Below are 25226 nucleotides of genomic sequence, written 5' to 3' on the forward strand. Positions count from 1 at the left end.
ATACCATTCTAAAGTCATTTGAATGATAAAATTAATTTCATCTACATCTTCGTATCTACCGCGAAAGTGTTAAGTAGACCATTCTGCCTAGCACGTCTGACTGCTTTACCCAATTTACGCTGCTCTTTCCAACTCAATCCTGTCTTCCTCCTTGATTGAATTTTACCCATTGAAGTTAAAAATACAGACATTGCATTTGGTGAGAGTGAGAGTGTGTTGAGATCCGGTAACCTCACGGACTCTGGTGTTGGCGCTGTTTTGAAGAAATGTGCGGGTGTGTGAGCAAAGTTGGATGGATAATAAGCGTGTTGGGCTCTGAATGCTTCTCTTGGGAGATATTCCAAGGGATCCTGTGGGATTACTAGGAATTATGCCTTAGTCTTCTGCGTCTACTCAACACCACACTCACCACGGCCATGCGCTTCCATTTGCTGTAACATACTATCCAATCCACCTGCATTCCCCCCTTTAACCTTATCCAATCGACTGCGACTGCCTACGAAATTTCTAGCCAGCGTCCTCAGCATCTGATGATGATCGAATGTATTAGAGATGGCATCTTGAACCAGAACCATCACCATGTCAGGTCCACCACCAGGATTTGGTCCGCAAACTACGGCCATATCCAATCAGGATCTATCTATTAAGATTAAGAAGCATCATCAATTCTCAAAGCGTCGCTGGGGACTTAAGAAACCTGGTGGCGCAGGTACTTCTGGCAGTGAGAAAGTTGAATTGCCTCCAGAGCACTTGCGTAAAATTATTAAAGATCACGGTGATATGTCACATATGCGTTATAGAAACGAGAAGCGTATTCACTTGGGTGCCCTCAAGTACGTTCCTCACGCTGTACTCAAACTTCTTGAAAATATCCCAATGCCTTGGGAGCAAGTACGTGAAGTGCCTGTACTCTATCACATTACAGGCGCTATCACTTTTGTTAATCAAATTCCACGTGTTATTGAGGTGCGTCGTCTCGCTCTACTCCATTAGCAAATCTAACTTAATCCACCCAATAGCCTGTCTACCACGCTCAATGGGCTTCCATGTGGCTCGCTATGCGTAGAGAAAAGCGTGACAGAAGACACTTTAAGCGTATGAGATTTCCTCCCTTCGATGATGAAGAACCTCCACTCGATTACAGCGACAACATTCTCGACGTTGAGCCTCTTGAAGCCATTCAACTTCCTCTAGACGAAGAGGAGGATGCTCCTATTATTGATTGGTTCTACGATCCAAAACCACTCGAAGACACGGTGCATGTTAACGGTCCTTCCTACAAACAATGGTCCCTCGATTTGCCACAAATGGCTAACCTTCACAGAATTGGTAAATCTATACTCTCTGAAACGCATGACCGTAAAAATGCCAGTCACTTGTTCGAAGATAAGGCTTTCTTCACCTCAAAAGCTCTCAACATGGCCATCCCAGGTGGTCCAAAATTCGAGCCTTTGTTCAAGGATGATTTGGATGATGACGAGGATTGGAATGAGTTTAATGATATTAACAAGGTTATCATCCGTCAGCCAATTCGCACTGAATACAAAATCGCTTTCCCACACCTATACAACTCTCGTCCAAGAGCTGTTCAAATTGGTCCATACCACTCCCCTCAATCTCAATACATCCGCACAGATGACCCTGATATGCCTGCTTTCTATTTTGATCCTTCCATAAATCCCATCTCATCAAGAGCTGTAGCTGGTGCAGCCAACACACCACAAATCAGCCATGAGGATGAGATATTTGGCGAGGATGAGGAAGATGAATTTGAATTACCTCAAGATATGGGTGCATTTTTGGAAGATAAACCAGTACATACTGAACGTACATCTGACGCAATCAGCCTTTGGTGGGCGCCTGCTCCATATAATACTCGCTCAGGTACAATGCGCAGAGCTCAGGATATACCGCTCATCAAAGACTGGTACATGGAACACTGCCCACCTGGTATGCCAGTCAAGGTGAGAGTTTCCTACCAAAAACTCTTGAAAGTTTACGTCCTCAACAAACTCCATCAACGTCCACCAAAGCCCCAAATTAAGAAACGGTTAGTTCAAAGTCTCAAAAGTACAAAATTCTTTCAGCAGACAACTATTGATTGGGTTGAAGCTGGTCTCCAGGTCGTTCGCCAAGGTTATAACATGCTCAATTTGCTTATTCACCGCAAAAACCTTAACTACCTCCACTTGGATTACAACATGAACTTGAAGCCTGTTAAAACGCTCACAACTAAGGAGCGTAAGAAGAGTAGATTTGGTAACGCTTTCCACCTTTTGCGTGAAATTCTTCGCTTAACAAAGTTGATCGTCGATGTGCACGTTCAATTTAGGTTAGGATTATGTGATGCGTTCCAGCTGGCCGATGGTCTCCAATATTCTTTCGCACACGTCGGTCAACTCACCGGTATGTATAGATACAAGTACAAGATTATGAGACAGATCAGAATGTGCAAGGATCTCAAACATCTAATTTACTACCGCTTCAACACTGGCCCAGTAGGAAAAGGACCTGGTGTAGGTTTCTGGGCACCAGGTTGGCGTGTGTGGTTGTTTTTCTTGAGAGGTATTGTTCCACTTCTCGAGAGGTGGCTCGGCAACTTGCTTGCTAGACAGTTCGAGGGTCGTAATAGCAGGGGTGTAGCGAAGAATGTCACCAAGCAGCGTGTCGAGTCGCATTATGATCTTGAATTGCGTGCTGCTGTTATGCACGATATCCTTGATATGATGCCTGAATCTCTCAAACAGAACAAGGCAAAGACCATCCTTCAGCATCTTTCTGAAGCTTGGAGATGTGAGTATAGAGTTTAAATTGATCAGGGACTCTTTTGCTAACACCTGCTTAGGCTGGAAGGCTAATATTCCTTGGAAAGTACCTGGTATGCCTACCGCGATTGAGAACATTATCCTCCGTTACGTTAAGAATAAGGCTGATTGGTGGACATCCGTAGCTCACTATAACCGCGAGCGTATTCGTCGCGGTGCTACAGTTGACAAAGCCGTCGTTAAGAAGAATCTCGGTCGTCTTACTAGACTCTACCTAAAGCAAGAGCAAGAGAGACAGCACGGTTACCTCAAAGATGGTCCATACATCTCATCTGAAGAAGCCGTTGCGCTGTACACCTCGACTGTCCACTGGCTCGAAAGCAGGAAATTTTCTCCAATTCCATTCCCTCCATTGTCGTACAAGCACGACACCAAGATTCTCGTTCTCGCTTTGGAAAGACTTAAGGAAGCATACTCTGTACAAGGTCGTCTCAATCAATCACAAAGAGAGGAATTGGCACTGATCGAACAAGCCTACGACAACCCACACGAGTGTCTGTCTAGAATTAAGAGATTGCTGCTGACTCAGCGTGCATTTAAGGAAGCCGGTATTGAGTTCTTCGATACTTATGACAAGCTCGTTCCTTGTTATGATATTGAACCTGTCGAAAAGATCACTGATGCTTACCTCGATCAATTCCTCTTCTTCGAGGCTGACAAGAGGGGTCTTTTCCCTTCATGGGTGAAACCAGCTGATACTGAGCCACCTCCATTACTCACCTACAAGTGGGCTCAAGGTGAGTTGTTTTCGAGTGATTTTATACCGGCTAAAATATGCGATAGGTATCAATAATCTTTCTGACGTCTGGGAGACCAGTGAAGGTGAATGCGTGGTTATGATGGAGACGCAGTTGAGCAGGGTCTACGAGAAAGTCGACTTGACTCTCCTCAACAGACTTCTTAGACTAATCATGGACCACAACTTGGCTGACTACATTACTGCAAAAAACAACACTCCACTTACTTACAAAGATATGTCCCACGTTAACTCTTATGGTCTGATTAGAGGTCTTCAGTTCTCCGCATTCGTCTTCCAATTCTATGGCTTAGTGCTTGATCTACTCATCCTTGGATTAAATAGAGCTTCCGAGATGGCTGGACCTCCACAGTCGCCCAACAGCTTCCTTCAATACAAGGACACAGCCACTGAGGTTGCGCACCCTGTCAGACTCTACTCTCGATACGTCGACAAGATCCACATTCTCTTCAAGTTTGACGCAGAGCAATCTAGAGATCTCATCCAGAGGTACCTGTCTGCCAATCCAGATCCAACTAACTCGAACATTATCGGCTACAACAACAAGAAGTGCTGGCCAAGAGACTGTCGTATGCGTCTGATTAAACACGACGTGAACCTTGGAAGAGCGGTGTTCTGGAATGTGAAGAACTCCCTCCCAAGGTCTTTAACTACTATTGAGTGGGAGGATACGTTTGCGAGTGTGTACTCGAAGGACAATCCACAGCTCCTCTTCTCTATGCATGGCTTCGAGCTGCGTATCCTGCCCAAGATCAGAGCGATGAATAGCGAGCAATACAGACTCAATGATGGTGTATGGAATCTTACCAACGAAGCTACGAAGGAGCGTACAGCACAGGCTTATTTGAGGGTATCTGACGACGGCATCAATGCATTTAACAATCGTATACGTCAAGTGCTTATGAGTTCAGGATCGACTACCTTCTCCAAGATCATCAACAAATGGAACACGACCATCATCGGTTTGATGACATACTACCGTGAGGCTGTTCTGCATACGAATGAACTTCTCGACTCGCTCGTCAAGGCTGAGAACAAGGTACAGACCAGAGTCAAAATTGGTCTCAATTCAAAGATGCCTTCACGTTTTCCACCTGTAGTGTTCTACTCGCCAAAGGAGCTTGGCGGTTTAGGTATGCTTTCGATGGGTCACGTCCTCATTCCTCAGTCTGACCTTAGGTGGTCGAAGCAAACTGATACGGGTATTACACACTTCAGATCTGGTATGACGCATGAAGATGACCAGCTCATTCCAAATCTTTACAGATATATCCAGCCATGGGAAGCTGAGTTCGTCGATTCTGCTAGGGTCTGGTCGGAGTATGCTATGAAGCGTAAAGAGGCAGTCAGTCAGAATAGGAGATTGACACTTGAAGATCTCGAAGATAGCTGGGATAGAGGTATACCGCGGATCAACACTCTATTCCAAAAGGATAGACATACCCTTGCGTACGATAAGGGATGGAGAGTGCGTACAGATTGGAAGCAGTACCAGCTACTCAAGCACAATCCATTCTGGTGGACGTCGCAGCGCCACGATGGTAAATTATGGCAGCTGAACAACTACCGTGTGGACGTTATTGCTGCTCTTGGTGGTGTTGAATCTATTCTCGAGCACACATTGTTCAAGGGAACTTACTTCCCAACCTGGGAAGGTCTCTTCTGGGAGAAAGCTAGTGGATTCGAAGAATCGATGAAATACAAAAAGCTCACAAATGCTCAAAGATCCGGTTTGAACCAAATTCCAAACAGAAGATTCACTCTGTGGTGGTCACCTACGATTAATCGCGCGAATGTCTACGTTGGTTTCCAAGTCCAGCTTGATCTCACTGGTATTTTCATGCACGGTAAAATCCCAACACTCAAGATCTCACTTATTCAAATCTTCCGTGCGCACTTGTGGCAGAAGATTCACGAGTCTGTCGTCATGGATTTGTGTCAGGTCTTTGACCAGGAGTTGGAAGCACTTCAGATCGAGACTGTCCAAAAAGAGACAATCCATCCACGTAAATCTTACAAGATGAACTCTTCATGTGCTGACATCCTTCTCTTCTCGGCTTACAAGTGGAATATTGCCAGACCTTCGCTGCTGAATGACAGCAAGGATGTTTTGGATGGTACTACGTCGAACAAGTTCTGGGTTGATGTTCAGCTCAGATTTGGTGACTTTGACTCTCACGATATTGAGAGATACACCAGAGCCAAGTTCTTGGATTACACCAGCGACCCATCTTCCATGTACCCATCTCCAACTGGTTGCATGGTTGGTATTGACTTGGCCTATAACCTGTACACCTCGTACGGTAATTGGTTCCCTGGTCTTAAGCCACTTATGCAGCAAGCTATGGCCAAGATCATGAAGGCTAACCCAGCTCTGTACGTCTTGAGAGAGCGTATTAGAAAGTCGCTCCAGCTCTACTCCTCGGAGCCAACCGAGCCATACCTCAACTCACAGAACTACTCGGAGCTGTTCTCCAACCAAACTATCTGGTTCGTCGATGATACTAATGTCTACCGTGTCACTATACACAAGACATTCGAAGGTAACCTCACCACTAAGCCAATTAACGGTGCTATCTTTATCTTCAACCCAAGAACTGGTCAACTGTTCCTGAAAATCATTCACACATCTGTCTGGGCTGGTCAGAAGCGTCTCGGTCAGCTTGCCAAGTGGAAGACGGCCGAAGAAGTTGCTGCTCTTATTCGCTCACTTCCTGTTGAAGAGCAACCTAAGCAGATTATTGTTACTAGAAAGGGTATGCTTGATCCATTGGAGGTTCACCTTCTCGATTTCCCGTGAGTGATTCACTTTTCGCTATGGCACTTCTAACACTCTTCTCCAGTAACATTGTGATTAAGGGCTCTGAACTGCAGCTACCATTCCAAGCCTGCCTGAAGCTGGAGAAGTTTGGAGACCTTATCTTGCGCGCTACTCAGCCCCAGATGGTGCTGTTCTCACTCTACGACGACTGGCTGAAGGAGATCTCGTCATACACGGCTTTCTCCCGTCTCATTTTGATCCTGCGTGGATTGCACGTCAACAATGAAAAGGCAAAGATTATCCTGCGTCCAGACAAGAACACAATCACCGAGCCTCACCACATCTGGCCATCGCTTTCAGCGGAAGACTGGATCAAGGTGGAGTCACAGCTCAGAGATCTTATCGTCAACGACTTTGGTAAACGTAACTCTGTCAATACTGCGTCTCTCACTCAGTCTGAAATCCGTGATATCATTCTTGGTATGGAGATCAGCGCACCTTCTATCCAACGTCAACAGATGGCCGAAGTCGAAAACTCGGCTGCTGACGCAAATCAAATCACAGCACTGCAAACCAAGACTACTAACGTTCATGGTGATGAGATTAATGTTGTCACAACTACGAACTACGAGAATCAACAGTTTGCCAGCAAGTCTGATTGGAGAGCTAGGGCTATTTCTTCAACCAACTTGCCATTAAGAGTGCAGCACGTTTTCGTCTCGAACGATGACGTCAAGGACGATAGCCAGGCGTACACTTATGTCATTCCAAAGAATATTCTCAGGCAATTTATTATCAGCGGTGATCTTCGCACGCAGGTGGCTGGTTTCTTGTACGGTGTCTCGCCACCCGACAATCCACAGATCAAAGAAATCAAAGCGATAGCATGGGTGCCACAGCGCGGTTCATTCAACAACGTTGAACTGCCTAGCAGCCTTCCTGAGCACGAGTACCTCCTCAATGATCTCGAGCCTCTTGGTTGGATTAAGACACAATCTCTTGAGCTCAACCACCTCAGTCCGCAAGATGTCACAACGCAGGCACGAGTCATGGCAAACAACCCCGCTTGGGGTCCAAGCTCTATTTGTTTGGTCTGCTCGTTCACACCAGGCAGTGTTAGCTTGTCTGCATACACGCTCACTGTGAATGGCTTCGAATGGGGTCGCAAGAACCAGGACTTAGGTGGACAGCCGGCTGGCTTCAGTCCTAACTTCTCAGAGCGCACACAGCTGCTCCTTTCTGACCGCATTCTTGGTATGACGCTTGTACCTGGTGGGTTTAACCTTCTTTAGCACCGCGCACTCACTCACTCACTCACTTTCTTACAGAGGGCGGCATTTGGAATTATTCTCTTTCGCTCTCCCAGCAATGGACACCGGCGATGCCCTACCAAATCTCGCTAGCTAGACCTACCTCGTTCTGGGCTGACGTTCACCGTCCGCTCCAGTTTGCTAATTTCTCAGAACTGAGCAATAACGCGGACGCGGATGTCGAAAACAGCTTGGCTTAAGTTATTGTATAAATAATAAATCTTTCATTTTTCATCTTTTTCGATCACATTCATATAGTCACTGATGGCATTCGGAGCGTGGTGCACGGATCGAATCCGTTTAATTAAGCGCTATCTCGCGTGATATAAAAAATAGCTCAGGGAATTGATATGCGGAATAATCGGCTATTTTGGTCATATAGGCTTCTTTAATGCTCATAACGTAAAAAAAGGTTGTCAATTACTACACTCACGATGCTTCTTTTAAGTTCGCATCGGAGAAAACCCGTGAGTCAAATTTTGAGGGTGTCTCACCGCGGATCCGCTGATAACCGGGGGAAATAATTTCCGGTGCCTTGGTTTACTAATTCATGTCCTCTTAATTGAACGCTGATAGAGTTAGTACTAGATTGTAACGCTGATAAGCTATACTATTTGAGAAGATATAGCACTCTTCTTTTCAAGCAGTGGATCATCAAGAAATTTTGAAATCACATAACCTTCACCAAGTAATTAAACATCAGCAAAGTAACAAACTTAGTATGAATAGCATTGAAGCCGAAGTAGTAGCGAGCGGAGCCGCTCTGGCCAACGATCATCGCGACACTGCTGCTAGCGGGGGCCATTTGGCACCGCCACATCAAGCTGGTATACCCACCATCGCGCCTTATGGAGACGAGAAGATGGATAAATTAGATGAAAAAGGCATGATTATCGATCCGGAAAATTACAACATTCAAGACGTCGATGTAGAAGGTACCTTCCCCACTGAAGAAGAACAAGCGGTTTTACCAAGAACTTCTGAAAGTGTGCGTCGGCTTGATTAGTTTCCTCTCCATCTGACATGAATATTAGGTGTCTTGGTATGTCTTTCTCATTGTCTTGGTAGAATTTGCAGAGAGGTTCGTCAACTCAAAGTAGACAAACATGCGCTAAATAGATTGCTGAAAGATTTGCATACTACGGAATTACTGGTGTCTTCGCCAATGAGATCCAGAATCCAATGCCAACTGGAAGTACTGCCGGTAATCTAGTTTCTGACATGAGTGAGACACCTGGGGCGCTCGATATGGGCCAGCAAGCATCTACAGGCTTAACAAATTTCTTCTCCTTCTGGTGGTAAGTGAAATATTCAAATAAATGCCTGCTTGACCCACAATCAGCTACCTCACGCCTATAATTGGTAATGAATCATAGTACCCTCACTTTTCTATTTAACGCCTTTTAGGTGGCATAATCGCCGACACAAAGCTAGGAAAATATTGGACTATCGTGGTTTTTTCGTCTATTTACTTGGTTGGTCTGATTATCCTAACTTGCACGAACATTCCACCGGCACTATCTGGCGATAGGGATGCCGGATTGGGTGGACTTATCACTGCAATGATTATCATTGGTCTGGGAACTGGTGGTATCAAGAGCAATATTTCGATCTGGCTCGCTGAGCAAATCAAGACTGACACAATGTATGTACACACCAACAAGAAAGGCGAGAAGGAAATAGTAGATCCAAATATCACAGTTCAACGCATATTCTCGTGGTTTTACTTCACTATCAATTGTGGATCTCTAGCATCCCTCGCAACCACGTCATCAGAGCGCAAGGTTGGTTTTTGGCTGGCATACACCTTGCCAACGATAGTTTTTTGCTTCATACCAGTGCTGCTCACATTTATGTATACTAGATTGAAGCATCTTCCACCCAGAGGCAGTGTTCTTATTGAAACTGTCAAAGTCTGTAAAGCAGCTTGGAGCAAGAGGAGTTGGTCTGCAGCTAAACCTGACGCCTATGAACAGCAATACGGTTCAAAACCAACATGGGATGGCGCTTTCGTTGATGAAGTTCAAAGAGGCCTCAGAGCTAGCCGAATCTTTATCTTCTATCCGGTTTACTGGGTTTGCTATAACAATAACACTAACAATTTGGTTTCAATGGCTGGTAGCCTGAGAAGTGACGGTACTCCTAATGACCTTATTCAAAACATTAATCCGATCTCCCTTATTATTTTCATTCCCTTATTGGATCTCGGAGTGTATCCGGCGCTCAGAAAGATGGGAATCAGTGTAAGACCGGTTGCTCGTATTGCTCTGGGATTCATTACAGCTTCCCTTGCCATGGTGTATTGCGCTGTGTTCCAACACTTTATTTATTCGAAGCTGTCACCGTGTGGTGAATACGCAACTCAATGTGGCGAGCCAGCTGACATGAATGTATGGATGGTAGCACCAGCATACGCTCTGATAGGACTTTCAGAGTGCTTCGCATCCATCACCGGTCTAGAATACGCGTTTCAAAAAGCTCCCGCTAATTTGAAATCCTTGATTATGGCCATATTCTTACTTCAAACTGCGTTCGGAAATGCTATTAATCTTGCAGTACTGCCAGTAACTGAGGATCCACACCTTGTTTGGCTTTACACAGGATTCGCTTGTGCTGCGTTTGTTGCTGGTATAGCATTCTATGCCACCTTCTGGAGCTGGGACAAGACTGAAGAAGCAGACAACGCTGTTGGCAGAGGTGGAAGAATGGAGAAAGAGGATACCAGAAAACCTTAAAGTGGTCAGTGTCTATTCAATTTAATTTTGCTTTTCGGGATCTCATGACATGGAACTTTAGACTTGCTTTTTTAATGTCTCACTAATGTAATGATATATATCCTTAATTCCTCATAGACTTTGTGCTCACTCGCCATCACTAAAAGTAAGACTGCATTACATCATTGATGAGCCCATGATGAGTTCATGAGATTGAGGTGTGGTTTGCACTGTAATATACACTATATGGCCTGAGTATTGTTTTCACAGGTAAAAGGGCTCCAAAGCAATACCCAAATCAGCTATGCATCCAATATCAACAGAGTTGCACTTTCGTTCTGACACACATTTCAGCAACTGGCTGATTTACGACTTTTCATGATCTCCAAATAAGAAAAGCTTGATGAGTAGCCCTGATCGCGATATAGAACTTCATGTTCAAATGACGGCCTTGGGTTGCTATCTCGACTTGCAAGCCATTCGGCCGTTTAGATCCGGCATCGCTCTGGGGCACGAGGCAGAGCAGATTGAAGACGTTTTACGGGATTATTCAAGGAGCCTTTTTATTGAGCATATTGAAACTGTAAATACTTCAATGGCTCATGTATTCGGCGCTATAAAGGTGTGGTATTTTTTCCGATGCGTGGCGTTCACAACTCTTATCGTTGGCTTCTGGAAAGAAGTAAGACAACTTTAATTTCATGATGAACCTACAAATAATTAATCATACAAAGAAAGTGGGGGTCAGCCAAACTCTGAAACGACTGTTTGGCTTCACCAGGTGCATTTCGAAAACCCACTTAATGCAGTTAAAGATGTGGTAGAGGTCTCATTGGAATCGCAGAAGGAAAAATGGTATCATCATGATAAAAAAGAGCTCACATTTGAAGTTTGAAGAAGAACATTTTCTAATAGACTGTAAGACTTTCTAGCATTATTTGAGATGGCACCATCAAAGAAAACTTCACCACTGTGATCACGATGCCAATATTAAGCAGCTTTGGGTATATTTTATTTTCCAACACTCATCTGATGACATCACTTTTTGATCTTTTTATCCCATATCGTCGACAATGCCAATTAAAATCGGATTAGTAGGCGCTGGAGAAGTAACACAGACGATTGTTCTTCCCAATCTCAGGCTATTGTCCGATCTCTACGAGGTGAATGCACTATGCGATATCTCCCAGCAGACACTCGAGCACGTCTCCACCAAGTTCAACATCAAACAAACATACACCGACTACACTCAGATGATTGAAGAGGGTGATATTGAGGCGGTAATGGTGTTAACAGCTGACGAATACCATGCTCCAATCGCAGTCGAGGCTCTGCAACACAAGAAGGCAGTCTTCGTTGAGAAGCCGATGGCATTATCGCAGCAAGCCGCTGCTTTGATCATTAAAGCACGCGATGAGAACAACGGCGTCGTTTTTGTCGGATATCAGCGCAGATACTCTCCAGCATTCGAGGAGGCTGTCCAAATAGTGAGGGGAATGTCATCGATCTCCTACTGCAGGGTAAGAGATATAATCGGGCCCAACAGCATCTTTGTTGGACAGTCAGGGACGTTCCCACGCAAGTATACAGATTTCCCTGAAACCTCATCAGCGGATATGAAGAGGCGCTCGAGCGAGATAGCGGAACAGGCACTCGGGAGTGCTGAGACCGATAGTCAGGCGTACAATCTGTACAGACTGCTAGGATCGCTCGGCTCACACGACCTCTCGGCTATGAGAGAATTATTAGGCATTCCCAAGGGCGTTTGTGGTGTTTCAAACACCACTCCGTCTAATGCCGGTGGCTTCTTTACGGCCATGTTTGATTATGGCGGGTTCGTCGCAATGTACGAGACAGGCGTTGACCAGGTGGGCTTGTTCGACGCGCACATAGAAGTGTATGGAGATGGAAAGAGAGTAAAGGTAGAATTTGACACCCCATATGTCAAGGGATTGCCTGTAAAGCTGGTCGTGGGCGAGAGCGATAAGGACGGAAGATACATTGAGCGCGTTGTCAGACCCACGTACGAAGACGCATATACTATCGAGTACAAGGCATTCTACGATGCTGTTCGAAATGGTAAGCAGTACAAGACTACAGCTGACGACGCCAGGTGTGATTTAGAAATATTCAAAATGATAACTGATGCATTTGTAAGGCAAGACAAGTAAATAAATAAAGTGCAAGTATGAGTAAATATTAAAGTCCAGAATACTGCTTCTGCTTGTACTGTTGTAGAACAGGGTCCGGCTTGCGCTTATGCAGCTCGGGATCACCGAAATGGAAGCCATGTACCTTTGCGCGTCGCGCAAGAGCCTGTCGCAGTGGATCAGTGTAAGGTGTCCTGAGTCTCCATGCAATCTTGTGAGGTTTATCGTGCAGTACTTCCTCCATCTCTGGGAGATGCGTTGACTTTTTGTCGTATTTCCAGTGTTTGTCCCAATCAAGTTTTGGAGGGTGCATGATGAGCTCGGCTAACATCTTGCGCATGGCACGCTCACTGAAGTTTGCAACCTTGTCGACATTGATGTTCACCGACCACTCCGGGTAGTTGTGAAGTGTGTATCCGAGTGATTTGAAATAAGTGTATGGGTTAAGGAGGAGGTCTTTTGGGAATCGTTTGTGAGCAGTGCGGAGACTCCATCCCCTACTGACATGCTCACTTCGAACTTGAGCTTGATGTAAAGCTTGCAAGAGTATTCTGTGTATCTGCTGTTTCATGACAGTGTTTGAAACGACATAGGTGAATCCTTTTGTGTTCTCTATAATTTCCATATTGCGCTTGTCGTCGTCAATTCTTGCTTGCTGTTCAGGAGTCTTTTGTTTGACTCTCCAGCGTGCCAGTTCATCGAGTATATTGCTACGCTGCTCACGCTTGACAAAAGGATTTGGAGAGAACTTGATGTTGTTGCTCCTGGCGTATTCGGTGAGTAGAGTGTCCTGGACATAGAGCTGTATCGTTTTCTGCCAGTAGTTCATCTCCGTGCGCAACTGTTTCTCGCCGACTACAGCGCCTGTTCTTCGAATAGACTGGTTGAATTTGTCACTGACATAATCCTTTAAATCACCTTGCTTGTACTTCTCGATAGCGTCTTTGTGGTTCACGTTGCTAAGTGGGTGGCCCAGCGAGAGTGTGTAGCTGAGATTCAGAGCGTTGACAGATGCCTGAAAGTCTATTTAAGTGGCTATTATAAGACGCTAGAAGATTCACGCACGCTCGTTGCGAAATATCTCCTGATCATCTTGCTCGCGGTTAGAGATAAGTGAGATGAAGCAAGTGTGGGATCAAGAGAAAAAGATATTAAAACTCAATTAGTCAACCTAAGCACCACTCTCACCTTCAATCACATCTCTCTTCTCCTCCGCGCCTTTTGTTTTTTCATCGACCAATTCCCAACACATTGGCATTGATTCACGGCAACGAAATTGCGATTTTTGGGCACGAGCTGCACGATGTGCTTTAAATTTTCGACTCTTATCTAATATCCAATTCTATACACAGAATCAACACCTCCAAGAATCATTGTTAGCCTGGGCGTTGAAGTCGACGCTAAATCGTCTACCAAGACAGCCCTCGGTAAGTTCTGCTACCCTTCAGACTTCCTCGGCAGCGCCAAATACATTGACAGCACCAACGAGACACACAGAGCCATTTTCGCCCTGAAAAAGCTCGATATCAACTGGCTTAGCATCTCCTTCGAAAATATGAATACAGCGCTCCTCGAGCGTAGCTCAGAGCCACGCGACCTATACACACTTAGCATAAACACTAATTAAGTCACTGCTAAAGTATACGCCAAAGTCGACGATATCGTCGCACTTTTCAGTGGCGTGAAGGATCTGAAACATCTTGAGCTTAACTGTGAGGTTGCGGATGTATGTACCTAGCTGGCAAAAATATCAAAACAAATTGTTAGAGAGGTTAGGAATACGATGCCAATCGCTTAAATTCATAGAGACCATCACCGATGGTGTTAAGACATCTTGGGAAATCTCGCAATTGAAAAATTACGGCAATAGATGGGCAGTGCCTAGACAGAAGAACCGCACTGAATTCTAGCGCACTTCGAACAGTTTTAATCCATTCACAGCTCAAAAAACAACTTTGACGGACGCAGATAGGCAAGTCTTAGCGGTATACCGTCGTATTCTTCACTAAATTCCCCGAAGCCGCTTTCACAACCTACTCGGGCTTCCCGTCTTATGATGGCATGAACAACCTGATAAACACCAATCCAATTGATCACTAATATATGTCCATGTATGTATATGGAATGAACATTGGGATGCACGATGTGATGCACAGCGCAATACAAATTGAGATGAAAAATGGGATGCACAACTATATGACTTAAGTGTACGGCCCAGGTGGCAGGCCTATGTCTGAGCTCTTCCTGCTACTTCACTTTCGATCGCTTGAGGACAACATTTCAGCGACTACCTTGAGTGGGCATAAGAGGACTACAACCTTGCCGCTTACCAGAGTGGTATGTCATTAAGCCTTATTGCATGCTCCCCTCTTTTCCCCCCCCCCCCAGCATAGTAAGAGATATCAAGCTACATCATTTCACAGGCGTAAACATCCATTTTCCTTGTATTTACAGGCTCGTTATTGGCGTTCTCGCCGCACTTTTAGTCGCTTTATTCCTGGACTATCAACCTGATAACCTTGAATGTGTTATACATTGCTTTGCTACAAATACAGTTGTGTTATGGATTATTATTCATTCACGTGTCTTGCTTCCGCTAGTTCGGCTGTGCATACGCTTCAGTGTCGCATCTAGCATCGACGACTTGTTCTTGTACTTGGCCATCACTTTCTGTCGTAGCATCTCGAGTCTGTCTTGAGCTGGTGATGCCTCTTCCGAGGATGAGGACTCAGACGCGAAAGAAGATGTTGAGGATGATGAGGTGGAAGATTTAGTCTGCACGCTGTCAGATGATAGGTCAATTGGTCCGCTGATATGGCGATTTTGAGAGTGAAAGCTTCGTCCATTACTGCTCGAGGGATTGATATTGGGTTTGCGACTGTGATCTTGCCCATTTGACTTTACAGTCTTTCGAAAATTCTCTCCTTTTTTCAACATCCCCTGTTTTTGCTCCATTTCTCCTTTCTTTTTCCTTTCTTCAACCTCTTTTTCCATCCTCCTTAAATTTGTATGCTCTTGCGTCTTATCTGTCTTATTATCACTGGGTAGCGCAATATATCTCTGTTTCCCCTTTTCGCGTATTTTACTATTCTTTTCACCATTTTTTTTATCTTTACGCTCTACACGAGCTACATAAGAATCTGCCTTGGTGTACGTACTTGTTTCCATCCATTGTGCAACCTTTAAGATAGGGTCAGCCCGAGCGCCGTGTCCCGTCAAATCGCTCAATGTGCTTTTGCGACGTGTAATACCAGCATTAGGGTGGGCTTGTTTGGGTTGTAAATTACTTTTAGACGATAAAGGTTGAGGAGCAGATTTCGAGAGCGGGTTTTGAGAGCTTTCTTCCTGTTCTTTGAGTAGTTGTATTTGGGGTATAGATTTAGAAGGCTTTGGTGCTGCTGATTCGTTAGTCACTTCACTCGATTTGTGAATGAGGGCGTTGTTGCTGAGAGGTGGTGATTGTTGCCTAGCCGCGGAAGTTTTAGCTATATTACTTTCATCGTCTTCCGACGTTTCATCGAAATCAATCACATGCGATAATCTACGTTGACTTTTACGTGGCATGCTTAACTGATTCAAAGGAGTAGCTTCCATCAACGTACTCTTGCGCTTCGACAGTGTTGATCTATTAGATAATTTTTCGAGTGCTTTAGATGTAGGCTGTGGCTGCGACGTTGATAATTGTCTTGGTAAAGAGCGCCTTGTTTTGGGACTACGCAGAGGTGGATTTTTATCACGAATATTCGAGAAAGAAGATAAAGGCTTGCGCTGTTCCTGCAGATTTTCCGGTGGCGCCGATGAGACAAGGTCTTGTGTTGGCTTTCTCTCATATCCAAGTTTTTCTTGTCGCTTTGGATGATTCAATGAGTCGAAATCACTACTTTCACGGGAGAAAAACTTCGTATCTGCCTGATTTAGTTGCTCGACGTGTTTCAGCTGTGCTTCGTGCTCCGAGTGATCGTTCTCACTTTGACTAGGACTGGACATAGGCACTAATTTCGTGCGCTTCTTTTTTTGTAAATGTTGACTGGCCGGTTTGACAGATTTGGGCTTGTGTTTGATTAAAGCAACGAGATCATCACTTAGGTTCGTCATAACGGCGTCACTCTCGCTGTTACTCTCATTGCCCTTTCTGACCCTGCTTGTAGTCACCCGCTCGCTCCCTTCCGAAGATTCGGGTGACTGGTGATAGTACTCACTGGAGTCTTCCTGAGGAGCTGGAAGCGACTCTTTAACTTCTAAATCTTTAGTTTCAGTACCACTGATCAGTGTTTCTTCTTCTTGACTACTACTAACACCCATATCACCCTCATCATCACCCTCTCTCCTTTGCCTCCAGTCGCGCTTGACGACGAATGGAGAGCCAAATCCAAAGAGTTTGTTTTGCGCCTGAAATCGGAAAGTGGAACCAATCGGTTGGTTCGGACCGAGTGCAATCTTTGCCTTTTGTTGATTTGTTTGTGGAGTCTGTATTTGGTTGAAGCGATTTGTTGACATTAATTTGCGATGCGATTGCAGTCTTTCATCAGGATAAGGTGTAAAGTCAATCACCGTCGAATTAATCTTCTTTGGCGTTTTGTATGTCGTAGTCTGCACGAAGTTCACCTTCAATTCCTCAAATTTTGTCTCAGCAATGTGCTTCTTGTCTCTTAATGTCGCATAATCATACCCATCCACTGATATGAAATTATCCACCGCTTTGCGCAAAATACAGAGCTGGACTGGGAGTAAGTTATTTTCTCCAAGTACGTCAATCAGGATACGGGCACTAGAGTAAGACTTTCCGAGTAATAGGTCAAGGTTGAACATGTCAAGCGCTTCAGATAAAGAACGATTCAGGAAGGGAATACGCGAAATCTGATTGATGTACGTAACGAGAATCTCAGATAGGAAATGGTTGCTATGGAATATTGTAAGAGCTGCCGAGCATAGATTCAAGCCTATGTAAAACCACTCGCGATATGACGGCTCTTTGATAATAAGATCGGCTGTCTCGACAGCTAGTGATAGTAACACGCTCTGTGCACTTGGCATTGAATTGTTCAAAGCAATTTCAAAGAGAGATTTTGGTATTTCAATGTCGAGCCACTTTCGCAGTTTTAAAGGTGGTATGGGTGACTGATAGCATGATTCGAAGATGGACTGTATCAGAGGAGATGTGTCCTGGATTTCTGAAGTATGGCTCTTGAAGCTACGTATGCTTTCGACTGCCCGGCAAGTTGCCAGTGCTGGCTCGTATGCGGGAATTAGTTTGATAAGCGAGCGATTAACTTGGGCACCGCCGTTGAATTTATCACACATGTTGCTGATGTAGTCAGGAGGTGGTAGCGTGGGACTTGAGAAAGCGGATAAAAGAGACTGATGGACTATGTCTTGAAATTCAAGACTGTGTGCGCGAGTTGTGGGCAGCAATGACGACACAGTTGCGTGATGATTGGAGAGAATATCACTCAAGAATAGCAAAGACAGAGCATGAGAAGGCACTAGCAGACTTGAATATGTTATCTTAATTTCACGCGCGATAACAACACTCACGTTCTCAGATGGGCAGGTACGCAGCTGTAAACATAGTCAACTACCTCCATTTTGCGTGCTTCTAATTCGATCTTGCCAAGATTACTTTGGTCACCATACTCAACGTAGCTAAGATCATAATTGATTATCGAATAGCCGACTACTTTGGCGGAGAGTTGGGTGAGTGAAGGGAAAGCATTAGTTGGCTTATTGAGCTCGAGAATGTTCACAAAAGCCATTCTGAGCGCCTGGATGTGATCCATGAGCTCTGCGAATTGATTTATCAGAAAAACGCGTGTGTTTGTCCCGATCACGACTCACGGCGGAGATTGATACCGTCGAGAGAGCCGCTTCTAGCATTGAAGAGTTTGTCAGTGGCAGCGATGTTAGGCAGAATTTTGAGACTTTTCCAATTGTTGTCGCGCTGCTTGGAAGAGTAGCTGAATCTGCTGCCATCTCTACGTGGCTCCTCGGCGCCGTTGTTGCGCTTACTGACTAAATCCTCTAATAATTTTAGCTTTGATTTTAAATTCCTAAGCAATCTATGAATTCTTCTAAGTTGGCTGTCTTCGTCAGTCATTGAAGACTTGAGAGATACGCGCGCGCCTGGTTTCTGGCTCTTGACTTTCATCACTGAATGAGCACGCTGAACAACAGCACATCAGTGACAATAGCATCAGCGTTCAATTTGGCTATGGAGCAAAGACAGCAGCAGAATCAGAACCAGTACAGAAGACACACGAGATCGCGTTCTAAGTCTGTCATTTCCGAGGACTCGCAGCCATCCGTCAAAGAGAGCCATTTAATTCTGTCTACCCAGAACAGGCAGCCCTCCGAATCCGATCTCAGCGACAGCTACGACTATCAGCCCGAAGACCAGATCGTCAGAGATCTCGAGCAGCGCGATCAGCAGCGCAAGAAGAAAGGTCAGTGGTTGGCTGATAAACTTCCCCAATACTCGCCCTCTGATAATTCAATCACCCCGAGCTCGAATAAGGAAAACGCTCAGACCCCTTTAGGCTCGAACAACTCCCAATCAAAGTCGTTTCAGGGGCCAGATAGTGTTTTGGGTAAGAGGGTTAGAAGGCGTTCGCGCCATTTGGATAATGATCAAGACCAAGACGACGAGGAAGAAGACTTCTACCAACCTCGTGAAGAAGACAGCGGCGACGATCACATTCTCTCAGACGAAGGCAAAGACAGATCCAAGAAATGGCCCAAGTCTCGTCTGCAATTTAAAACCGTCGTCGATGGCAAATCAAACAAAAGAAAAAAGTCGAGGAAGTCTAGAGGCTCAAATGCTTCAGATGTCGCGAGCGAAATATCTCTAGACTATAGAGAATCGAGCGCTTCGAATGACCATAAACCTTCCGAATCGCTAGACGATCAATCTGTTTCTGTGCAGGATGATTACAGTGTAGATATTCTCCCACCAGACGACAATTTTAGCGCCCCTCCTCCTCCTCCTCCGCCAGCGCCAAAACCAACTCAGCTTCCGAAATCTTTAAAAGCGACTGAACCTCTTCGTGCCCCTGCGATGCCGCCTCCTCCACTACCAAAAGCTGCTTCACCAAAGAAGCAGCCTACTCGCAGACTAGCCTCACCTCCAAAATCTAATATACCACCACATACACCGAAGAAATCACTGCTACAAATTCTCGCGCTTACAGCTTACGTCCCTGTAGTAGCTGCTAAAATATTCGCCAAAAACATAACCAACCACAAGAAATCGGTCGGTGTACTGCTCCTAGCAGCTGCATTGATTGTGGTGTCTAGATCTAGCGATGCTTCTATATCCAACTACATACCCAGTGTCAATCTAGGCGGCTCTTCGGAACCAATCGACGTCTCAGTCAAAGACTTCCAGAAGCTGTCGAGAGGTACCCAGAACCTGCAGCATATGATTGAGACCTTGAACAAAGATATGCAGCAGGTGAAGACGCGCGTCAAATATGGCGAGGATGCCCATGTGCAGATGCAATCGATACAAAACAAACTTGACGACATCACCAATACCCAATTAACTGAGTTGCAAGTCAGCAGGATCGTTGAGAAGCTCCTGCCTCACAGATTGCTTGTGAGAAAGTCACCAACAGGGGAAGCAATAATCGACGATGCATTTTGGAAGGCTCTAAGGAGCGTGTTTGAAACCCAAAACACCATCTCGAATCCGAACTGGGATGAGTTCATCCGTGAAAACTCCGATAAGCTCAAACAATGGTTATATAGCGAAGGTGGCGTGGATGAGCAGGTAGTGAATAAATTAGAGTTTATGAATTTAGTGGATGAACGTGTCAGATCTTTTGTTAGCAACGCGTCATCCAAGAAGAGCGGTTTGAATTCATGGTTCAGGGGTGGAGGATCGATGCCATCTTCCGAAGAGCTGCAAAACACGGTCAGCGATATTGTCGAATCCTCCTTGCGGCGCTACAGTGCAGATACCATTGGTAAAACTGATTATGCACTCTTTACAGCTGGTGCCAGAGTGATACCGTCTCAAACATCACCAACGTACTCAATTACGCCTGTGAGCTTTGTGAGGAAAGTGTTGGGTAAGATGCTCGGCAGTGGTACCAGAGCGTATGGTCGTCCACCTGTCACTGCTCTTCATCCAGACACCAATGTTGGAATGTGCTGGTCGTTCCATGGCTCAGCTGGAGCGATAGGTGTCAAGCTGGCAAGACCGGCTGTACCCATTTCTGGATACACAATTGACCACGCGTCTCCTTTGCTCGTTCAAGATCGCTCGTCGGCGCCACAAACAGTCGAATTGTGGGGAATATCCGATGACCAGAATCAGATTGAGAAAATCAAGGAAATCAACGAAGAGGTTATCGAGGAAATCAGTCGGGAGTATTCTGTTAATGAAGCTGCACCAGCTGGAAACTCAGCTTTGCTTGCTGTCGACACGTACGACCTCAACAAACATCACATACAAACGTTCGAAGTTAGAAATATTGTCAAAGAAATGGACTTCCGCGCTGATGCTGTTGTTTTGAGAGTTAATGATAATCACGGTAATAAGCATCATACGTGTTTATGTGAGTGTGGTTTCTCTTCAGTAGTATCAGCGTTAATAAACTCTCGCAGATCGCTTAAGAGTTCATTCTACTGATGACGGAAGAAGTGTATTAGACGATGATAACATCGATCAGTCGTAACGCCACGATTGATACCAGGTACTCAATACGGGTAGTTATGCACAAAACAAATGTACAAATGTGGGTGTTCTTTTTGCTCTTAGCTAAGTTGACGTCTTGAATAGACCAAGATAGATGTGTTAAATATTCGGCGTGGCACTTTCTCAAGTAATCTGTAAATGAATTGTTGATACATGGTTATGTCTATAATAATTGCGATGGTGTGAACACACTCAAGGCCATTTGTGATTCTTGGCCATCTTTGTCGACTATCGCATCGACCGGTACATATGTCACATTAGTGGAAACGGCTGTTTGGACTTTATCATGGTGTTAACGAGTTTCTCCAAGCAATCGCATACTCACCTTTGTCGAAAGTTATGGCTGATGAATAATATAACGTGCAAGCAAGAGCTCTTTCGAGTGTCCCTTTCGAGTACCCCTCATCAAAGAACTCAAACGATTGCAGTCCATCGTGGGATTGTGCAAGGTGCTTACGAACGATACCCTCGTCTTTGTAAAAGACATCTAAGGTTTCCTCTTTTCTTGCACTCTCATCATCGCTATCGTAATCGGTTTGCAGTTGACGATCATTGTACACAAATTGCCATTCGACAGCCGCATCTTTTGGTAATTGAGAGACCGCAACATAAATTTGAGCAGGCTCGTGTGTTTCTATACTCAAAAAATCTTCTGAACGCTCCGATGTTGCAACGACAGCTTGGCGTAAAACGCGGCGGCAGATGTTGATATAATCCTTTGAAGAGACATAGCAGATGACGCTCTCGGGACGCATAAGCAGTTCGCCATGAGGTATATAAGATGGCGCTTGTCCCTCTGCCACTTTTCTTGCATGCTGCAAGGAAAGTATTGCCTGTTGGACAACGCCCCCCTCTACCAAAGACAACGTTGACGGCTTGAGTGCTATTTGACCAGAAATGAAATGTCGGTTGTTGATCGATAAGCACTGGCTGTATGGTCCTATGTTTGCAGGTGCCCAGTATGATAGCCCACGTACATGGAGTGCACTTCTTGACTGGTCAGTGCTAGCCAGTATCGACATGCTGACTTTGTAGCCATCGCCTAGTGCGGTAGCCACACAAGCTCGCGCTGGTGGTCCACTACGTGTAAAGTATGCAGCGTAGGTTTTGTTTAGACTTTCAAAATCATTCATGTCGGCTATGTAAACGGATATGAAGATGACGTGCTTATCAAGTTGTAGGTTTTTAGATTGCAGATGTACGCTTGCTTGTTGCAAGATATCTCTCGTTTGCTCTGCAGTTCCAGCTGTGCTATTGGTTGGATAGAGGTTGGATAAGCTATACCACTTAGATGTCTCCTTCATTGTAGCCCTTGGTTGGACTTCTTGATCTCTTTGCCGCCGAGAATCTACAACAGGACTGCTTGTAGAAGCGTTGAGATTGCTAAGTTGTATTTCTTGTGATATATCATCATACAACTCAGGCTGGACAAGTATTTGAAGGTCATTGCCTTCTTTTGGCTCAAGATGAGCTTTCTTGATACGCAAATATGCTACAGGTGCCGTAGGAGAAGGATCGTGATAGACAATCTCGGTCTCGTCTCTTTGCCATGTCAAGTTACCATCGTCGCCGGGAAAAGCAAACTCACAGGACGATCCTCTGCTTGTACAAGGGGCTGTCTAGCGTGACAGTCTCAAACTCGCCACCCTCGCCGCAGACATGGGCACCGTATAGATTATGCAGCTTGTCGAGTGTTGGTCTGAGCTGTGCCAATGATTTACCCAGATGACGGTCTGGATCGAGACCAGCGCCGGCAACCTTAATTATAATCGAGGTCTGCTGAGCTGCTACCATTTCATCCAGCAGCTTATCTTGCGGTCTCCTCCAAAGATAAGCCAGGACAGTCAAACCAAGTCTACTGCAGACGTGCTCGACGCGCACACGCTGGTAATTAGACAGAATAGCGCCAACGCTCACACCCTGCAAATCTGCGTACTTTTCCTTGACTGATTTGAGGAGCTTGTAGAGATCTTCAGTTTCGTCATTTAGAGTCTCTTCGTAGCTGCTGGACTGGTTGATCGGAGTGCCCTTAATAACACCCTCAAAGAGCTCTACGCCGAGAGACTGCGCTATAAGCGGCAGAATAGACAATCCAACTGTTTGGAACATGTAGCTGTCCATCTCCTCATACGCGTCGCCATTCTTCAAGTTTGCGACTGCGACGAGATGATGGCTGTTCTGCTGACAGTGCAGGAGATTAAAAATTGAGTCCTTACCACCTGAAATAAGCCCGACGTATTTCATTCTCTGATCGACGCAATGAGAACGTTTACTCGAAAAGCAATCGCACAGCATATTTTACAAGGTCAAATTCTGGTGATATTCGATAACAAGGTGCTGCGTTTGAACAGCTGGCTCGATACACACCCCGGCGGTGATCTCGCCATCCTCCACTTTGTCGGCAGGGACGCTACCGATGAAATCTCAGCTTATCATGATGACAATACGATAAATACCCTTCTGCCGAGATTTATTGTGGGTGAAGTGGATAAAAGGGATACTGAGCCATTTTACCCGCTCACTCCGCCAGTTCAGCTTGGCTGGAGATGCGATAAAGTCGAAGGCGATACCACGCAGGCTTTCGATAAATTTAAGCATGCTGAAGTGGACAACGACCGCGTCGCAGTTACGCCCAGCCTCCCAAAATCTAAGTTTGCTTCTATTCCGCTCACAGTCCAAGAGCTGGAGCCACCAAGACCGTCAGACCCTAATCTGGATGCCCGGAGGCAGCACGAGATCTCTCGGCGCTACCACAAGCTCCACGATCAAGTCAAACGTCGCGGCTTATACACAATACAGCCCGACGCTTATCTGTACGAGTGCATACGATATGCCTCTCTCTTGGTGATCTTTGCATGGCTGTACTTCAAGATGGACTGCAAGGTCCTATCAGCGATACCCTTAGGAGTCTTCTGGCACCAGATCACGTTTGTTGTCCATGATGCCGGTCATTGCGAGATATGGGGATCACAGAAAACGGACAAAACTCTGGCGTGCTTTATAGCTTCGTATATTGGAGGACTGAGCGCGAATTGGTGGTGTGATGTGAGTATTTTGAACCTTATCGGGATTTAATTAACTTAGATAATCAGAATCACGACATTCATCACAGTGAGTTGAGTTGGATTGGTGGCTGACATGCTCACAAACAATCGCAGTCGTTACGAACCATCCCGAACACGACCCTGATATTCAGCACATACCATTCTTTGCTATCTCAACCAAGTTTTTCAACTCAATGTGGAGCACGTACTACAGGCGAGTGATGGAGTTTGATGCATTCGCCAAGCTGGTTTTACCAATTCAGTGGGTTACAATATCCTATTGATTCTCCTCTAACAACAGCTCAGACACAACCTATACTATATTGTCATGTCAGTAGCACGCTTCAATCTTTTTGCCTTGTCGTACGCCTACCTTCTAACCAAGTCTCGAAACGACTGGTATAGAAATTTCGAGATCGTTGGCGTCAGTGTGTTCTGGACTTGGTATGGAGGTCTCATCAGTCACATACCCTCACATTGGGGAAAAATTGGCTTCTTGTTATTGAGCAATATTGCTGCATCACCGGTACACGTCCAGGTGAGTATCTACTTTCAATCTCGATCCAGCTAAAACTCGCTACAGATTGTGTTGTCACACTTCGCGAGATCGACGGATGACCTCGGATTGACAGAATCGTTCCCACATAGACAATTGCGTACTACAATGGACGTTGCGTGTCCTTGGTATCTGGACTTTTTGCATGGAGGACTACACATGCAAGTCTCACACCATCTTTTCCCCCGCATACCGCGCCACAACCTCCGTGCAGCGCGCGATATGGTAGCGAAGTTTGCGTCTGAAAATGATTTAGAGTACGCAGAGTATGGATTTGTTGCCGGCAATGGACAGGTGCTTGATGTACTTCGAAATGTCGGCGAACAAGTAAAATTCATGTCTAAAGTGGCAGCGAGCGAGGCGTCACGAAAAGAACACCACACTTCAATTGTACAGTAATTTAGATTAATTTAG

At 45.3% G+C, this 25226-nt stretch overlaps 9 protein-coding genes across 9 annotated transcripts; 5 read left to right on the forward strand and 4 right to left on the reverse strand.

Annotated features, from left to right (window-relative positions):
* Positions 1–41: 41 nt before the first annotated feature.
* J056_003592 (uncharacterized protein) lies at positions 42–527 on the reverse strand (the record flags this gene model as incomplete). Its single annotated transcript, XM_009268808.1, has 2 exons — positions 42–361; positions 410–527. The coding sequence occupies 2 exons, from the start codon at positions 525–527 to the stop codon at positions 42–44; spliced, it is 438 nt and encodes a 145-aa protein (XP_009267083.1).
* Positions 528–579: 52 nt separating this feature from the next.
* On the forward strand, positions 580–7853 carry J056_003593 (Pre-mRNA-processing-splicing factor 8; the record flags this gene model as incomplete). Its single annotated transcript, XM_009268809.1, has 6 exons — positions 580–966; positions 1020–2793; positions 2846–3562; positions 3609–6378; positions 6426–7615; positions 7672–7853. 6 exons carry the CDS (start codon positions 580–582, stop codon positions 7851–7853), a joined length of 7020 nt encoding a protein of 2339 aa, XP_009267084.1.
* A 521-nt stretch (positions 7854–8374) lies between these two features.
* J056_003594 (putative peptide transporter ptr2) lies at positions 8375–10388 on the forward strand (the record flags this gene model as incomplete). Its single annotated transcript, XM_009268810.1, has 5 exons — positions 8375–8641; positions 8688–8734; positions 8784–8951; positions 8996–9015; positions 9061–10388. 5 exons carry the CDS (start codon positions 8375–8377, stop codon positions 10386–10388), a joined length of 1830 nt encoding a protein of 609 aa, XP_009267085.1.
* A 1052-nt stretch (positions 10389–11440) lies between these two features.
* J056_003595 (Inositol 2-dehydrogenase) lies at positions 11441–12538 on the forward strand (the record flags this gene model as incomplete). Its single annotated transcript, XM_009268811.1, has 1 exon — positions 11441–12538. The coding sequence occupies one exon, from the start codon at positions 11441–11443 to the stop codon at positions 12536–12538; it is 1098 nt and encodes a 365-aa protein (XP_009267086.1).
* A 28-nt stretch (positions 12539–12566) lies between these two features.
* Positions 12567–13609, reverse strand: J056_003596 (uncharacterized protein; the record flags this gene model as incomplete). Its single annotated transcript, XM_009268812.1, has 2 exons — positions 12567–13532; positions 13583–13609. The coding sequence occupies 2 exons, from the start codon at positions 13607–13609 to the stop codon at positions 12567–12569; spliced, it is 993 nt and encodes a 330-aa protein (XP_009267087.1).
* A 1482-nt stretch (positions 13610–15091) lies between these two features.
* Positions 15092–18662, reverse strand: J056_003597 (uncharacterized protein; the record flags this gene model as incomplete). The annotated part of the gene is made up of 3 exons (XM_009268813.1): positions 15092–18008; positions 18053–18299; positions 18353–18662. The coding sequence occupies 3 exons, from the start codon at positions 18660–18662 to the stop codon at positions 15092–15094; spliced, it is 3474 nt and encodes a 1157-aa protein (XP_009267088.1).
* Positions 18663–18725: 63 nt separating this feature from the next.
* Positions 18726–21192, forward strand: J056_003598 (Spindle pole body-associated protein sad1; the record flags this gene model as incomplete). The annotated part of the gene is made up of 2 exons (XM_009268814.1): positions 18726–21072; positions 21122–21192. The coding sequence occupies 2 exons, from the start codon at positions 18726–18728 to the stop codon at positions 21190–21192; spliced, it is 2418 nt and encodes an 805-aa protein (XP_009267089.1).
* A 183-nt stretch (positions 21193–21375) lies between these two features.
* On the reverse strand, positions 21376–23333 carry J056_003599 (Meiotically up-regulated 71 protein; the record flags this gene model as incomplete). The annotated part of the gene is made up of 3 exons (XM_009268815.1): positions 21376–21491; positions 21538–22754; positions 22801–23333. The coding sequence occupies 3 exons, from the start codon at positions 23331–23333 to the stop codon at positions 21376–21378; spliced, it is 1866 nt and encodes a 621-aa protein (XP_009267090.1).
* Positions 23334–23471: 138 nt separating this feature from the next.
* J056_003600 (Fatty acid desaturase 2) lies at positions 23472–25211 on the forward strand (the record flags this gene model as incomplete). Its single annotated transcript, XM_009268816.1, has 5 exons — positions 23472–24257; positions 24305–24323; positions 24371–24518; positions 24563–24794; positions 24840–25211. 5 exons carry the CDS (start codon positions 23472–23474, stop codon positions 25209–25211), a joined length of 1557 nt encoding a protein of 518 aa, XP_009267091.1.
* Between the last annotated feature and the right edge of the window lie 15 nt (positions 25212–25226).

The sequence above is a fragment of the Wallemia ichthyophaga genome (genome assembly GCF_000400465.1).
Source record: "Wallemia ichthyophaga EXF-994 unplaced genomic scaffold scaffold5, whole genome shotgun sequence".
In the NCBI taxonomy this organism is placed as follows: Eukaryota; Fungi; Basidiomycota; class Wallemiomycetes; order Wallemiales; family Wallemiaceae; genus Wallemia; species Wallemia ichthyophaga.